At 41.8% G+C, this 18160-nt stretch overlaps 1 protein-coding gene across 4 annotated transcripts in view; it reads right to left on the reverse strand.

Moving 5' to 3' along the window:
- LOC119376720 (probable ATP-dependent RNA helicase DHX35) overlaps positions 1-17924 on the reverse strand; it is a 21649-nt gene extending 3725 nt beyond the window's left edge. Inside the window, exons 1-15 of one of the 4 annotated variants that reach the window (XM_037646463.2) lie at positions 17757-17924; positions 17555-17691; positions 17386-17478; positions 17246-17323; positions 17063-17167; positions 16727-16971; positions 13992-14192; positions 10998-11085; positions 8145-8241; positions 7926-8078; positions 7698-7822; positions 7563-7617; positions 7407-7499; positions 7199-7293; positions 1479-1556 (exon numbers count right to left, since the gene is read on the reverse strand). In XM_037646463.2, the coding sequence (XP_037502391.1) occupies positions 1479-1556; positions 7199-7293; positions 7407-7499; positions 7563-7617; positions 7698-7822; positions 7926-8078; positions 8145-8241; positions 10998-11085; positions 13992-14192; positions 16727-16971; positions 17063-17167; positions 17246-17323; positions 17386-17478; positions 17555-17691; positions 17757-17787 (1674 nt within the window). In that variant the 5' untranslated portion in view covers positions 17788-17924. The remainder of the gene's footprint in view (positions 1-1478; positions 1557-7198; positions 7294-7406; positions 7500-7562; positions 7618-7697; positions 7823-7925; positions 8079-8144; positions 8242-10997; positions 11086-13991; positions 14193-16726; positions 16972-17062; positions 17168-17245; positions 17324-17385; positions 17479-17554; positions 17692-17756) is intronic. The other 3 variants (XM_049411095.1, XM_037646469.2, XM_049411105.1) reach the window with 3 other exon arrangements.
- Positions 17925-18160: the final 236 nt, after the last annotated feature.

Genomic DNA, 18160 nt, shown 5'->3' on the forward strand with positions numbered 1-18160 from the left:
AAACAGTAATTAAACTGGCTAAATTCTGACCTGAAGAATTTTTGCTTAGTGCACAGGTAACAAACTTTACATCAACCTTATTATCAAGTTTATTATGCATTTATACACTGCCACTTGCAATACTGCATCTCAGTTTGGGGAAACTTGTTTTACACATTACATTTATAGAACATAAAACTATAGAACATTTACAAAGTCAAGCCTTGAGGATCGTCAATTCCTCACTACTGTGATGTAGCATCTCCTTGAACTAAGGTATGTAACATGGCAGCGAAGCCTTGCATAGAAAACCACCTGCCCTCTAGCGGTGGATTATAGGACATTTTAGTGGCACCTATTGCACCTAGATTTAATAGGGCCAGCTGCTAAGGGGAGAGTTGTGATGCAATGTGAATTTTAGTTGCGAAATGTTTTTACTTCTAGCTTTTAAGCCATAATAGTGTGATTTTCTTATAGCAGCCTTTAAGCGTCTGGATGTTAGTGAATACGATGTTCGAGCTCATTGCCTTCAAGAATTTTCATTATATATTAAGCATCATTCTGCCAGACGTAATTAGTTTTTTTTTTCTTCAGTTTTAGTATTAAAACCTACTTTGAGCCTTATGTAATGTAGTGACATGCATTACAAATGTAAAATGTTGCATAAAAGTGGCTCTAACATACACTGCATCCAAAAACAAACTTTTATGTGGCCAGAAATTTTGTTGCAGTCGGCCTTATGCAAAGGCTATTTCATAAGCATTGAAAATGGTTGCTGCATGCTAACATGAGTGCATCAGAAAAAAGAATTGTGACGAATGTGGTCACATGTTCAATGGACATCTGAAGTTACGAGGGGTTTATATTTTGGGTATCATGATCTGATCTGCTGTTTGCCTCTAAGTTGGCAAACAAAAGTGTCAGGACAATGTCCATGATGAAATCAGTTCGTCAACTTTCCTACAGTGTTACAAGAAAGTTTTTATCAACTTGTACATAAATACTTTGGGTCATGAAATGAAGCAAATAAGTGGGGACCATAGGGCACTTGAGTCACTCCCGCTTCCAAACCTTTCCATGCAAACAAAACGGCATGTTGCCGTTTGTATATCGTGTAGCGTTATCCTTGCTTTTAGTATACCCCCTCAAACACATTGGGAATGTGGTGTTACAAATGCTGACTTTAAAAAAAAATGACCGTATGCCAAACCCGTGATCAATTTATGAGGCACACTGTATATTATGGAGCTGGCAGGGGTTCTTCAGCGTGCACCTAAATCTACGTACACAAACATTCTTGCAATTCATCCCCATCATAATACAGCTACTGCAGCTGAGATCAAATCCATGATCAGCAGCAAAAGGCCATAGCCAGTGGACTATCATGGCTGTGAGGTTGACGTTGAGAAAAATGGCAACATGATGGTTCATTTTTCTTTGTGAACAACCACTGTATTCTGTGTTAGCTGTTATATTTCTTATCTGTACAACATACTTACTTTGAGGAATGCATTATAAACATTCAGCAGAGTCAGCAGGTCTCCCTCAAGCACTGAAAATTTGTACTTTGCTTTCCTCTGAAAAATAAAGTTTAAAAAAATTCTGACTGATCAGCACAAAGGCTCATACAAGTTGGGAAAATGTGAATTTTCGATCAGTTGTAGTCTAGCAACCACAGCAAAGTGAAGAATGCTTTAACTTGTCACAAGAAATCATAGAGTGAAAAAAAAAAAAACAGATGAGGCCCTGACTAAGATTTTTGACGTCGGAAAGGCAGCCATCTTGGTGGGCCATGTTCCTTCACTTCTCCAATGAGCTCGTCCACGGTAGATAAGTACAAGCAACGAGTTGCTGACCGTGAGCACTGCTGACACCTATCAGAATGTGACTTAAAAATTTCTGTTAAAAGTTTCAATGATGCAGACACACCCCAACCCATGGCCCGTTGAAGATGACGACGAAGACCCGCACCGCAATGGCACAAGAGTACATGTATTGCTCGCTGGCTCACTGATGCTCACAATCACAGCTAACAGACCAAAAACACTATTTGTAAGCTCACGCACCACACTGCAAACACAGCTTGTTGCAAATGAAATGTGCTGTGAGAAAAGCCCAGGGCAAAAACTAGTTTTCCATCTTCCAAAAATCCTCGAGGAATGAGAGTTTCTTGGGCCTGCTTGATATGGAAATGTGTACATTTGGCCCAGCAGTCCCAGTAATCATTTGTGGAAAGATAACATCACTTCCGTCACATATTCTCCAAGGCAACGGGGTTGGCTAGGGCATTTCCTAAGCTCTCCTTACTTCATGCCTAAATCCTAAACACTTCTTCCAAAACTATGAAGAAAACCAACACATCTGCAGTGCTTGCATCAATGGTTACAGTTGCTCACTGGACACAGAATTATTTCAGAAACTCTCCTATTTACCAGTGATACAGAATACGGGGATATTCCATGCAGCTGTCATGGTATTCACATGTTCACAGAAAACTCTGAGGGTGCTTTTGACTTAAGCAGCTGCTTGAACTGAAATCGGACGTGGCCTTGACATTTTCGTTAGGGCTGAACAAGGTGTGTATTGCAAAACACGGGGAGCTACTTCCAGTGGAAGAATACTAGTAAAAATAAGTTTTTAGCACCTTTGAAAATGGTTTACACCAAATAAATGCTTACGTATGTATATTTTTTTCTGTAAGCGCTGGGCTCACCTTATCAGTAGAAAATTTTGTCCTCATTGTGGCACAGCTTTGCTTAAAACGGCCCGGAAACGCTTTTTAAACATATTAAGAAAATATTCATCCGTAGATGACACTCCTGTGAATATGTAAGCTGAATAATACTGCACTTCATGCAGCAGGGAATTTACAATCTCATGTCAAAAGCAGTCTGAAATTGCTTGCTCTCTCCTCTGCAGTGTTGTCATCAGCAACTAAGCAAGCGGGCTCAGCACATAGCTAATTTCTTATTCATAAGAATGTTCTCTGTAGTAGTGCATTTAGTAATCTTCAGTTACATAAACTAAAAGCACACATCTGCAATGTTGAAAAGACTGAAAAAGTATTTGATATTTCCTTTCTGGTCTCTATCGACGGTCATCTACTTATGTTTTATTTTCTTCAAACACTCATGCAAGGCAGCACCCGGCATATTGTACGCATGCTTGAGCCAATCCCTTCTCTCATACTGACCCTGCTACGACAGTCCCCACCAATGCATTTTTATCTCTACAACCACACTTACACTTGCCAGCATAAGTGTGGTTCTATGTGTGGCTCGTTAGTTAACGCTTTCCTGTCCGTGGGAAAATGGGCCATTTTTGGGTACTCTAGCAAACAATTTTCCTACTGCCGCACGAAGTTATTGATACTATATGACATGAATTTGTAGAAAAAGGAATGTGCTTTCTAAAGGTATTAAATTTAAGCAAATATTTCTAAACAATTTTATGAGAAAAAAACTTTGATAGGAAAATTTTTACCTAAAATGAGAACACTCTGTAAATCATCAATGCTGTAGTGTGCCAACTGAACACAAAAAAATTTCGAATTGTATGTTTTGACCAAAAATGCCATATCCAATATCCCTGAAAATATAAGCATTCTATCAGGAGACGTTATTTAGATACAAATGAAAATGTTAGACCTAGTGGCTACCGTGACACCGTGCAATGCAGTTACGTGATGCGGTGAAGCACAGGTTTGCGCAGCATGTTTCGCTCAAGAGTATGCATCCATGCATATTTATAAATGCTGCTGCACATCTCGGCGATTATTTCTCAAGTAAAGAACGGTATGAAGAAATCGTTGGTTCTGATGAAACGTCACACGGCACTACGGAGCGCAATGCCGAGGTTTTCTTGCGCTAAACTCCACTCAAGCAGCTGCCTGCAAGTGGTCCCGCCCAAACGATGTTGACACCCTCCAGATAAGAATGGTGACCTTTATAACACACCGGATATCTTCCAAACGGAGCAGGGCAGCGTTGACTCGATTCGGAGATAAAAACAAAGCTTACCGGCGGATACGTGTTGACGTTCCGCGGCTGTTTGACATACTTGATGTCTGTGCTGCAGTCTGATGAGTCAAAATCATCTTACGAGTCTGCACTGCTGCAATCATAAAGAAATTCTGACACAGACTCGTCGGAATCCACCGAAATTTGCTGCTTCCGAGAGGCAGGTGTGCGCGATGTCGAAGCCATGTTTGAAGCTACGAGCGCTCGGCCCTTTCGAGTTAAGTGGCACTTCAAAACTCGCTCCGCGGCACAAAAAATAAACAAAGAAGCGAAATCAGAAAAATAGTGTCTGTTTTATACGATGGATGATGTTAGTTGTCCGTAAGCGCTTCTCGCACGGCAAAATTTGAAGTTGAAAACCACTGATAGCCTGCTATCGATAGGTATAGGCGCAGGCAGGAAAGTGTCAAAGGAGCCCTGCAGCACTTTTCCAGGTAATCATGGAATGGCCTCATTAAAGGAGTTGATTGCCTCACGAATCAACTGCCGCAAAAATTTTTAGAATCTGTCAAGTACAAGCGGAGTTACAAAGGTTTGTCACATACTATAAAATCGCTTTCTCTCTTATCTCAACCCAACGAGCAAGCTGGAAGCTAAGCAGGGAAGGACGGCATGGGGGAAAGAAGTAAGATTATGGGCGCGTCACGACCTAGAGCACTTCCTTTTCTTTTTTTTTCTTCAAACGCGTGGCTTACTTTCAGTGTAATCGTGCGTGAGTGTGTGGGCATGTCGCGCCATCCCGCGGTGGCCGCAGTAACTATGCAGCTCACGATGCTCAAATCAGCCAATTCCCGTGGACGGTTTATGGTGCGGTCATTTGGATTTATGGCATCATTTGTCGAGAGAGGAGAGAGCGATTTCTAGCTGACTTTGAGCATCAATTGTATATTCCAGGCCACATGCTGCGCTATAATGTTTCGCTCACATGTTCATGAACCCTCGACTACCAATTCGCAGCGTTTTCTGACCATGCTCAAAAAGTGTTGCAGGGCCCCTTTAAAGGGACACTAAAGGCAAATATTAAGTGGACGTTGATTGCTGATATAGCGGTCCAGAAACCTCGTAGTGCTGCTTTTATGCCAAGGAAGTGCTTATTTTGAAATAAAATCACGTTTTAGTGGTCTGCATCGCGTTAGCGCACTTCAAATCACCCGCCTGAAATCAGATTTTCGTACGTCACTGCTGCCGTGCCCAACGTTGCCCACCTTTACTGCGCGGCCGCCGACACTAGTAGCAGCAGAGCGAAAGTAGCGGGACCCACAGCAGCAACAACGGCCATCAAAGCTTGCCGCAATCGCCACAATAGATGTGTGTTTTTGACTGTTTAGCACACTGGCGCAATGGCATGACAGTAAGCCACTTCAAGCGTAAGGGTTCATTCCGCGGCACCCAGTGAAAAGACACATCGGTTTCCTTGCTGCAGCACTGGCATTGTACACCATTCGGGCATCCGGCAATATCACATGCATGCGGCATTTTGTCGAACTTTCTGTCACAGCGACTTTCACGAACGCGCAAAACACACGCGGCAGTACGCAATCCCAAAACTACCACTGAGACGCGACCGCGTGAGCGAAGCAGGGCACCAAGCGAAGCGCAGTTCGGCAAAAACGGAACCTTTGAACCACGCGCGCCATTCCCCATGGCAACGCCACAGAGGTTCTTTTTTCCATGAATCAAACGTAAACGAACAAACAGTATTTTATTATGTCCTTTGATGCACGGAAGGTTCTTTTTTTATTGCTGCTAGTTTGATTACTAGTGATTTATTGTAGGCAGACTCTCATACGTCACCGGGATCACTTCGAAAATGTCCCACTCGTGGCGCTCATCGTGCGATACAGTTAGCTTAATTTCTCGGTAAGTAGGGCACTGCTGTTGATAATATTGCCGGTTTAGACGTTGTCATACATTGAGCTTTCACTCTGACATAAATTGTTATTTGCCTTTAGTGTCGCTTTAAAAGGCATTGGTTTATATTCAGCTAATAGAAAGCACTTCAAAATGCACAATCTGGCTACTACCTGCCGGTCAAGCTGACACAGGACAAAGCCGGTGTACACTTGAGTAGGTGAGCCAGACCAGAGTGTTACAGCGCGAGCTTCCACTTCAGCTTTCGTGTGCAATTAGCAAATGTTGCAAGGCACCGTCATGTTGCTGCTTCTGCTGCATAGTGTAGTTACTGTGGCCACTATCGAGTGCCACCCCTTGCTGCTATGAGCTACAGGCCTTTTCATCGGCTGAAAACCACATAGCTTCTGACAGCTTTCTGTGGGTGATGTAGTACCTCCAACACGTCATGATGCAAAGCAGCCTGGATGGCTTGAACGTTTTTAGAGATCACCATGCACATCCGAGCTGGAAGCAGCAGCCAACACATTCAAAGGGAAAACAGTCAAAAACATTAAAAACCATGACATGCACCAAAGTGACTTTTAGGTGGGGCCTTGCCCTGGTGCCATACCCTGCTGTGTATCTTCCAGCACGTTTGTGAGGATGAAAAGAAAAAGAAAGCCACTCAGAGGGCGCAATAACTACCGATAACTTCACATATACTTTAGGGATTCCAAACATTTTTGTGGCAGGATATTTGTGAGGCAAGTTAGTCCAACAGGGATATCATTTATGTTTACTTAGAAATGTGTTCCAGGGCCCCTTGAAATTTAGATACCTTGCACCTGGATACAATAAAAGTTTAGCCAGAACTATAATACTATAGTGCCACAGAATTTAACTGCCAATAGGAGATAGAGATAAATGTTATTTCTTAATGACTGAGTTCTTGCTTTCCAATTGGAAACCAAGGGACAACTTGCATTTACAGTTAACTGCCATTGGCTGAGAACTTCTTTTCATAACCTATCCCTGCACATAAGGCATAGGGCCGGAGCTACATCATAGGCATATTAATGAAATTTTAGATGAGCACACAAGCTCCAGCATGTGTAAGAGAGCACATAGGAATGTCATCAACCTTTACTGGCTATTGAAATTAGTTGGTTCACACAATTTTAGCTATTTAGTGAGTCCCAACACTGTTTCAAAATTTATTATCCATACAAGGCTAGAGCAAGAGAAAAAGAAACAAAGTCAGGGGGTTTAACCACACGTATGTTAAACTGAATACCCTGCATGAGGGAAAGGGGACAAGGGATGGAAAGGAGAAGGCAAAGGTAAAAAAATATGTATTCTGCTCTTACCGCTTCTACTCTCCTGTTTGATGGAAACAAGAAAATTGATTCTATTTGCAGCATTGAAACTATTGTTAGTGCCTCCTCTGAGCAACCAAATTCGCCTGGAAAAAAGAAAAAGAAGAAAAGGGTGGGGGGGGGGGGGTGTAAGCATGTTTGTAAATTGTAAAGATGACATTCCTTACAGTTCACCATTAGTGCTGTGGCAGCTACATACCAGACACCAGTAACATTTTTGCTTGCATGGCTGGTACCGGAAACATGACCATTTTCATTCCCAATTCTGTGAGGTTGCCATTATTGCCAAGTGCTAACAAAGGAGAAAAAAAAAAACTTTGTCACGACCTGATCATAAAAAAGATGCTCTGCTTACCTCCCAAGGCATAGTCCAATTCCAATGCATTAATAACAATTTTAGAAGGGGGTGGCTGAAAAATGTGAAACTTGCAATGCTCAGTTACACTGGCCTACTACATTCCCGCAATCAAGAGTAAGGTGTACTGCTCACCGATGGAAAACTGAAATGTGCAATGTTGTCTACTCCCAATGACTTCAACTGAAGTATAAAGGTTGACAAATTGCTGCGCTGTATCTCTGGGGTTGTGAAGACTGGAAGCTGTTTAAAGTCGTCCTCTACAAATGTAATTTTTTGTAAGAGCAAGATGAAGAGAAGTCTTTGAAAGAAAGATTTTAAAAAGCAGATGCCATGCTGCAAACAGCATCGACAGGTACTAACCTCTGAACAGTCTGTAGACCTTCCCTGAGGACACTCTGCCTGCTCGACCAGCCCTTTGAGTGGCTGAGGACTGAGATTCAGGCACCACAACCAAAGCATCTGTGCTGGTCTTTGGGTTGAAGAAGTTGAGCTTCACAAAGCCACAGTCTACCACTGTGAAAGCAGGATACATACATAAGCTACACAGTAAAATCACAACTTAAATCTTATACAACATACCATAAACAATTCCATTGATGGTAACGGAAGCTTCAGCAATGTTTGTTGCCACAACAACTTTTCGGACTTTTGGGCTGAAAGGTTGAAAGGCTTTCATCTGTTGAGAAGTGCAAACATATTTCATAAGTGGGAACAGTATTCCAGAGCTAACTTGCTCGTCGAAAAACTTCAGCATAATGATACTTCAAAGGAAACCTTCACCCTATTAATTTCCAAGGTCGCATAGTGAGCCTGACGTACAAATTTTTTTATATGCGGGAATGCATAGGCATGTGCAGGGTTCCCCATTAGGGGGGGCAAAGGTTCGTTGCAGCGCCCCCCCACCCTACTAAGTCAATGTATGGGGCAGATTTTGCGCCCCCCCCCCCCTTCTTAGGTGACTAGAAGGGTCAATGTACGGGGCAGATTTTGCGCCCCCCTCTTAGGTGATTAGGGGGGGCAGCCGCCCCCCTGCCACCCCCTGCCCCCCTGTGCACACGCCTATGTGGGAATGTACAAGCTGTGTTCAAGCACCAAGGACTCCAACTTACTCTCAGGAAACCATTGATGCCACAAGCCTAAAACTACCCTTAACTGTTAATATAATCACCATGTAGACAGACACATTTCTCACAATGCCATGGCTTCATAGCCCTTCCACATGATCCCTTCACAGGTATGCTTCACACATTAAAATACTACAAATTCAAGAACAGATCGAAAACCTGCAGCAGTAAAGGGGGAATTTCACAGTGTTGAAAAGAATCGAAATTTGCTACACTATTTTGCGATAGGTCAAGAATACGTAAGCAAACGCCCCTCGAAGGGCCAGATGACCTCTTTAGATCCAGCTTATTCAAACGAAGAAGTCGAGAAACTGTGCAAGTTTCAGGGACATCCATTAATGATCACTACTGCTGAAAATCACCACAAATGAATGGAGAATCTATGAGATGTCTGAGCCAATTAATTAACGGTTCAACCTAAGGCAAAAAGGCTTTGCGCCATTGAGTTTCATACTATAAAAACTAGAGGGCAATCTAGCACTGCAATCATTCAACCACCATGGGAATGATGGGAAGTACAGGCTTCGGATTGGACTGCATTAGCTAGCGAACTGTCTACAAGTTTTTTGCTACGGTTTCAGTTTCGTTCCGTGAGCAGCAGATGTATCCTGCTGCAATAATGCATACGGTGTCCTCTGGCGTGGTTAGTGGGGTGCAGCGCAAAGCACTCAAGCAGTGTCTTTGTTGTTGAAAGTGGCTGAAGCGTACTAGCTAGATCTCTTGGTTTGCTGCTACACTGCGGCTTTACAGGTTGTACTTGACAGCTTTAGCAAAGCGGCACTCGCGCGCTGCTCCGCACAGATGTAGCATGCCATGCCACTGCAGGAAGCTACATAGTGTTCACGTTTTTTTTATAAGTGCGCCTTGCTAAGTTGTGGTCACCTTGGCTGCCGAACGACGGCAAGGCAATGTAGACGTATCATCACGCTCCACTCACTCGACTTTACAGCGGAGCGAGACATGTGTTTCACCACGTACCGCTGCTCTTGCAATCATTCTGCACCCGGGCAGATATGCCTGGCATCGCAGCAAACAATATGTTTAGTGTTTCTCGCTCGATAGATAATTTTTATTTCCATAAATAGATTACGCGTACTTTCGAGGGAAAAACAAGCATGTTTGTTTTCACTGTTGTAAAAAGAATAGTTCATTAACAATATTGCAGAGCAGTGCATACCCACGTGGTTGAATATGCCCAGGCTTCACTTCAATCTCATGGTCACGCAAATTTGCTGCACAGTTTTACATACAGAAGAATGAAGCAAATTGTAATTGAAAATAACTTCATATCATTTTGATTAAAGCTCGGTGGACAAACATCATGAATCTGAAGAACTAAATCCATCCAAAGCAAATCCAAAGCCAGTACTTCCATGATTCCCCTGGTGGTTGAAGCATTCTATAAACGTTGGCTCAAGGAGCCCCACATAGTCACTAGCACCAAATTTCCCTCTAGTTTTTATAATATGAAACTCTGTGCTTTGCAACTCATGACAGATATTTCAAAGCATCCATGCAAAGAAAAAAGGTTTTTTTTGCATTTTCGAGCGCAGTACTTTGAAATAGTACTGCAATGCATAGGACTAAAAGTAATGTAATAATACACTACAATGCAAATGACAAACACGCTGCACCCCTGTTCACACCACATTCCATCACCGAAAGAAAAATATTATGATTACTGGATAAACCTTGTTAGATCACCCTGCCAAAATGGTTTCAATGTTGTTTTTAAAGCCAGGAGATGAGTTCATTAAAAAAGAAAAGATGCATCTAAAGGTGCTTCACAATTACTTCATAATAAATGTTTTTTACCCAACTAGTCCACCAATATCAGAGGTCATGCTCTGCCAGACACTGCTGCCTGCTTTAAGCCAAAGGCCCACACAGAGAGGGCACCACACCCCTATATAAAACATCGAGACAGCAGTGTGTAAAAAAATTAGCACCAGTAAGTTCAGTAGAAAAAGTGAATGAAATCAGCCAATATACTTCCATATTTCACGCTGAAACACAAGATAATTAGGTTTTTTTTTATATAGTTGGCCTACTACTATTTCCCAATTTAGTCACTGAAGTCATTGGTTTTTTTCAGTGACATTGCCAATTCTTAGTTTCTTGCTAATGAAGTATCAATAAGCTGTAAAAGTGAAGCTTTGGATACTGCAAAACACTGTTCTATCACTTTACCTTCATTTAAGAATTACTATTGCTTGCTACCTAAATAATAAAATATTATAGCAAGGCACTGCACTGTTGTGGACTGCATGATCCTGGAAGCTTTTGTGTGGGCTCAAATGCTCCTTACCTGTTCTGACTGAGGTAGTGACCCATATAGTGGCAAAACGTACATGCTTGGAATGCCAGGAGTGTTTTTTGTATTTCTTGAGTATTCCCTGAAACATTTCAGCAAAAGTAACTTCAATATTTGTGTTGCACCACAGCTAAACAAGCACACATCCCAAAGCTTAAGCATGAAGTAAAGTGATTCCTTCACCATGAGGTCAAGCCCCACATAGCCCTTCAGGTGCGAATTATGACGGACTGTCTGAAAATGAGTCAAATTTACACGTCATTCCAAGGCACTCGATATTTTATTTCAAGAAAGAAAAGAACATATGTTGTTTTGTGCAAGCTTCAGCAACTAATCATAATTAGCATGTAATTTAAAGATCAATCTTTTGTGATGTCAGCAATGTTCTATTTTTGGATAAAAAGAACCAAATCTTAATCTGGAAATGCAAGCATGATTTGTTTGCGGTTGTATTCATTTTGAGCAAACAAAAATTATACATCTTATGTTGCTCCTAGAACACGGTGCATTGAATGACCCTTCGAACACTGTAGTGCCTTCACCATAGTGATTGGCTGCAGTCATACGCAGCACACTGAAGTTAATTAAGTAATGGCACACTGACTATGCAGGAAGTTAATTCATCTAATGCGCAATGCGTTTTCCTCTTTCTTAGCCACTAGTCGGGAGAATTGACAAAAACAAGCAGTCTCCACATTTGTGGACACGGCACCTGACAGGAATAAAAGGTCACAAGTGAGATAAAAATACCTTCATTGTAGTTGATGTTATAAATGTTCATTAAAGTATTTATCATAGCATATATTTGTTTGGTGCTGATATCGGCAAGAATATTATAGATTTCCTCAAACTTATAGATTTACCCCCCCCCCCCCCACTTTGCCCCCAAGGGCAAAACACAGCACCTAAGTTCCCAGCCTCGTTGCCCCCCCCTGAAGGAACTCGCTTTGTGTGTGTGTGTGTGTGTGTGTGTGTGTGTGCGTGCGTGCGTGTGTGTGTGTGTGTGTGTGTGTGTGTGTGTGTGTGTGTGTGTGTGTGTGTGTGTGTGTGTGTGTGTCAGTAAAAAAATCCTAGCACCGCCCCTAGCTACTAATCTCAAAGTTTCACAAAACTTCGCATTCTACACGACAATTGCACGGAAACAAAAGCTTATCTAAAATAGCGAAATGGCACAGAGTATAACAGTGCAAACTTTATAGAAGAGCCAATTTTTTATTGCCACAGTTTTATTAACTAGAATCTTTAGAGAACACATTACAACTGCATTCTATTCTTCTGAATTTGACAACCAGCAATTTAGGCTCAGTGAGGGTAAGCAGTTGTACAGTAACTGCAGAAATTGAGTTATGTACATTTCTTCTTTTTTATTTTTTTTTTTCAATACAATACTTCAAAAAAGTTGCCTGTGGAAGTTACTTGGTTACTTAGTCGGAAAGAAAGAACTGCTGCACCACGTGCCACAGGCAATTTTAAAAAGTAAAAATTGTTAGCAGAAACAGGTGACACACCTCTTCTAAGCTTCCCAGAAACAGAAGCTATACACACTAATAAAATATGTGTCCCAAAAGCAACCTGTTATATCCATGAATATGCAACCTATCAGACACAATATTTGCATACAATACATGCATACAAAACTCAAAATATGGTTTCTGTGCTATTTTTCCCATAAACAAACAAAAAATAAATATATAAATCACCATGACATACAGACTGCCATTAATTTGACAAATAATGACACTGCTGAGAGCCCAAGACCAGCATTAAACAAACTGTTCTGCACTACAGTTCAGCGATGTAATATGCTTCAAGCGCCATGTGAGCATAAAATGTAAATGCAATTCTTCTGAAGGCTGTCCAGATATGCAGCTATCTGTCAAAAAAAAATTGCAGGCGACTCTAATCCTTGACTTGGGCATCTGTAGTGGCACTTTCACATTATTGTCCATGTGCCCTGGTGTATTCCTTGGGTTAACTTTTGTGTTTCGTCGCGCTGCCAAAGCACATCTCAGAGGCCACACAGAAAGAAGCATGTGGTTGAGATCTGCTCCGCCAGGTGTCGCAACGATCCCAGCTGCTCTAGCGAGCTGCTCCTGCTCTTTCAATGGACTCATTCAATTAAATTGCATTAACTATTCCAATAGTTAAATAGCCTTTAAGTAAACTTATGATCTGATATCATATGCATCCAATATAACTCCTAACTTGAACGAGAACAATTGACTTCGTACCAGTTTTATTTTTTAGAAGGCTTTTCCTGAATATTCGGAAAACCGGAAGTAAGTGCTTGGAAAAAAAACGAGTGTCACTTGGTGCTTGTACCACTAAAAACACCCAAGCTATCACAGGCTAGTACAGTATAGGCTACAACAGACATTACATAACACTGGTTAGTATACAGTGGCCCTAGCGCCACACTTTTACACCAGGCCAGTTCAAAGCATGCCATCCAGGTTAAAATGAACAAAAAGAGAAATTTTATTCATTTCAAGGACAAATACCACAGAGAAATATAAAGATACAATAAACTTTGGTGTGATCAAAACCATCAAGGATAGCAGTAGTGAGGTAGTGGAACATAAATTTAAGGTCAAGTTATCCAATGTGTATACCTATCCACATTAACTTCAATATACAGTCGAGCCCACACATAACGACTCCATTTAGAACATATGTTAGGCTACTGCAAACTGTTTCTCTACAACCAAAAAGAAATTTTACAGAAAGCTTTCCACCAGGCTCATTACAGTGAACAAAATAAACCACAGCATGACAGCGTATTGAAGAGAAGTCCACGTGTCGAAAAGTTGGCTACAGCGACATTCCCCATTCAATGATTTTTCATAACTTCAAGCATCCATCTTCCCCTGAACTTCTGTATTGTTTGGAATACTTCATTTTTAGTAGCACAACACCAAAAAAATCCAGGCTAGCAAAGCAGGCAACTATTTCATTTCAAGGGCTGCTACAAGAATGAGTAATACTTACTTCAGAAGGTTAACAGCTTCTTCAACCTCGTCCTGACCGGTTAGGAACACTAGCACATGGCCCATTCGTTGAGTCTCATGAATTTTTACTACAGTTTCAACAGTTGCTTTCACATAGTTTGAAACTGGATTAGATAAATAGTAAACTTCAACAGGATATGCTCTTCCTTGGATGCTCAGGATTTCTGCTGAAATATTCTTGCTGAAAAAAAATTCAGCAGCATTCTGTTAGCACACATTGTAATGCTTGCCCCCAAAAAACTTGGTCTTGAGGATGAGTCATAGTATCAGTAGCACAATATATTAATCTGTTCATGCATTGCTAGGTCTCTGTGGGATACCACTATTAAAGGAGTACTGACACGATTTTGAAGTGCAGCAAAACGGACGTTTTTGGTTTCCTTGGCATGTAGTGTTAACGCTCTCCCCACACCGCATCCGGGAAACACGTATAAATATTTAAGTTTGATTTTAAAGTTTTCATCTCCCAGCATCTGCAAGGCAGCTTCACCGCATGGAGAGCCCTATGACGTTTCAAGTCGGCTCACTCGGTTTGCGAAGTCTGGGTTCTGCATGCAGCCTAAATCACCGAAATCGCTGTCGGGGGCACTGGACGACAGTTCACTCATCATGAACCACGTTCTACTGACAGCAAAGGACAGCAGGTGCATATTTCGTGGGTTGCAGTCTGCCTGTGACGTCACGGGCAGACTTGACACGTCACTGCGAAGCCGCCCTCTCGAAACCAATACCGCTGGTTGAAAGAAGCAGTATTAAAAATATATGCAATGCATCCCTAGGCACCACGACATTCTTTTTAGGGTTCTCGACACCCGTGCTTTCATTTAGAGCAACAACCCGAAAAATTTTAAAATTCATGTCAGTACTCCTTTAATACATTTCAATATTTCAAAATTTTCAGCACACTCCCTCTCACATAAATCTTGCCTTTTTTTTTTATGTAATAATGTTGCATACACTATACAAAATTATGCCGTTTACAACAAACTGTCATATTCAACCCCAAAAGCAATTCTTGATCCATGATCTTATAGGGTGGACTCTAGCCACTACTGCATCTTTGCTTTTTTCAGATTTTGACAGTTAAAAAAACTAGCTATGATAAACTCAACTACAAAAGAATTAAATGAGAATAGATACACACATGCAGACAACTGTTTCATAGGCTCTATTCGTCTTTTCTTTCAGCACTACAGATTAATATGCCAAATCTTACCAACTTGCCTCATGCTGAATCATGCCATACGATGCAGTACAACTTGTCGTGAGGATAAAATACAGTTGAAACTCGATTTAATGAAGTGATAACAGCACTCGAATTATTTAAATCGGGAACTTCGTAAAATCGAGGAAGGGCTTTTTCTGTCTATCGAAATTTAAAATGGTAACGGGGTGACACCCAAAAGCTACCGTGGCACTGTATTTGCTGCTAAGTGTGAATGAAAAGTCAGCTAAGGCGGCCAAGAGATGGAGCCTCCCATGTCTGTGTGATGGAGGCCAAGTAGACGGTCATGACAAGCTATCACAGGCTGCTGATGTGCAATGACAGGGAGAACAGATGCAGTGATTGCACAAGAAGGTGAGGCAAGAAATTCACAAGCAGACGATCAGTGCCATGTGTCGCATAAACGATGCAATAATAAAAAAAATCACTGCAGTGCTCTTGCATTTACAGGGACAATAAACCACCACTGCCCCTAGTGCCATACCTACTGTTGAATTTGTTGTTCCATACATAGGCGTGGCGTGCAGGTCCGTCAAAATAAAACTAGGGTCATGACTAGGGCAGCCAGATGTTTTACCGCGATAGCATTAGAGCGCCCACTCAAAGGAAACCAGTCTGTGTCCAAATGAGAAAGGTATCGCCGTTTCTTTACTCATTTATTTCAGGAGAAACTTGGTTAAATCGGGTTTGGTGCCAAGTTAGTTTCGTTAATTCAGGTTGATGACAAAATTGAACCCTATGGGCATAGGGTTTCCTACAATACATACTAGAGGGAACTCTGGCGCTAGTGTCTATGGGAGCGGCAATGCATCGCGCTTCAGCCAGCATGGGAATCATGGGTAGTACACGGATTTGTCTAAACTTCGTTCTTTCGGCTCCGTTTGGCTCCGCGTCGCCTGCATCCGCTTTGTCGCAAAACGAAGTTCAGCAAAAATCAGCAGTTTCACTTCACCACTTTAACTTCTTTAGGCTCACCGATTCAAATCCGGTCACGAAGTTCACAACGATCCATTATTTTCCGAAAGAAAACCAAAACATAGCAATAAACAAAGCCACAAGTGCGTTCGAAGCCCACAAGCGCGAAGACTAGGCAAATCCGTGTACTACCCATCATTCCCATGGTGGCTGAACGATCGCAGCGCCAGAGTTCCTTCTAGGTCATTTTAGGAAACTCTATGCCTATGGGCACCTGCCAGGGAATGAAGTTTTTTCGTTAGATCGAAAATTGTGTAAAATCGGGTTTTACAAGATCGAGTTTTAACTGTAGCATAAAATATACTGCATTAATCTTGTGTTTTTTTCTACACCTATGTTGTTCGTGTCACAAAAATATTTCTTTCTCATTTTAAAGTCATGCTTTGCTTTTCTCAGCAATTGTTGTGTCCAGAAGCTTTTGTTCTCACTGTGCCCATATCCTTACGAGACAAAAATGGCTAGAACTGGCTGTAATGTCACACTAGTTGATACCATAACGGTAAGTCTTTGTGTACCTTTCAATGTCACTGTGGAAGAACTGTTTGAGAACTTCTGCTTCTAGTGTTGCAGATGATATAATGAGACGAAGGTCTGGTCTCTTAAGTAGTATCTTCTTCATGAGTCCCAACGACGTATCAGTCAAGAGGGTCCTCTCGTGGGCTTCGTCGAGCATGAGAACAGAATATGTGGGCAGCAGTGGATTGGCCATAATTTCGTTGACAAGAATCCCTTCTGTCATAAACTGAAATAAAGGACATAGCTATGCAAAATCATTTCAATGGGGGCATGTTAATCAGTGCGTGCATGTTCTATATGCTGAATGAAAACAGTTAACAAAAGCGTCTCCTTACTTTGATCTTTGTCCCCTCCCTGTCAAAACATTCATCGAACCGCACACAGTAGCCGACCTCTTGCCCCACCAAACAACCTTTTTCTTCAGCTACTCTCCTTGCCAACTGCGAAGAGTGAAATGAAGCAAAGACGGTGCCATAACATTGTCATACCGTGTTCAATCAATTAAAAGTGATGCGCACCGTTATTGCCGCCATTCTTCTTGGCTGCGTGACTCCAATCATCTGGCCCTTTTGCGCCCATCCTGCCTCCATGAGGTACTGAAATGTCCCTGCTGTTAATGAAACAAGTAGGTACACATGACCTACAAATGATTTCTCACCTGTGGAATTTGAGTACTTTTGCCGCTGCCAGTTTCGCCAGTTACGATCAATACTCTGTGCTTCTCCAAAAGGTACAAGATATCCATGCGATTCTGTAAGACAGAGCCAGCTCCAATGTGTCAATGAACAGCAAGAAACAAGCAGAGACTGTTTTAACGGAGTTCTCACCCTGAACACTGGAAGTCTTTCCCTCTGCTGGGTGATAGAGAGGGACACGTTTGGATTATACACATAATTCGTGTATTCCACATTACTACTTCTGTCCTCGATGATCCATTCTTCGTTCAAGAATTCTTTTTCACCGCCTGGAAGAACGGCAATGACCATGTGAACAAAACGAAGGATCGCAAACGTATATATCTATATTCACCTGGTTTCTGAAACACCGGCTTTCGAAACATTATTCTGACATGTAGGTTTTCGCGTTTCGTTTCTGTGACGCCCGGTGATGCCACATAAGTACGTACACAAAGTGATCCAAAACTTGCAAAAGACTGCACGCCACCATGCACGTTACTCAACGTAAACAAAAAGGCGCGCGCGTAGCGCGCATCGTCATCATCGCTCGTGCAGTTTCGGTACTGCATATCTTGCATACATTTAACAGCTATAATATTATTAGTAGTATTGGTATTTAATAAAATATACAAAAAAGCAAAAATTTGTTCTTATTGTTGCCGATAAAGTATTTCATAAAAACGTTGCTCGAGTTGTGTCGTTACCACTCTGTAAGCGTTACACACAGTTGGCGTAGCCGCCGTTATTTGTGCTAGT

Source organism: Rhipicephalus sanguineus, chromosome 1 (genome assembly GCF_013339695.2).
Source record: "Rhipicephalus sanguineus isolate Rsan-2018 chromosome 1, BIME_Rsan_1.4, whole genome shotgun sequence".
Lineage (NCBI taxonomy): Eukaryota > Metazoa > Arthropoda > Arachnida > Ixodida > Ixodidae > Rhipicephalus > Rhipicephalus sanguineus.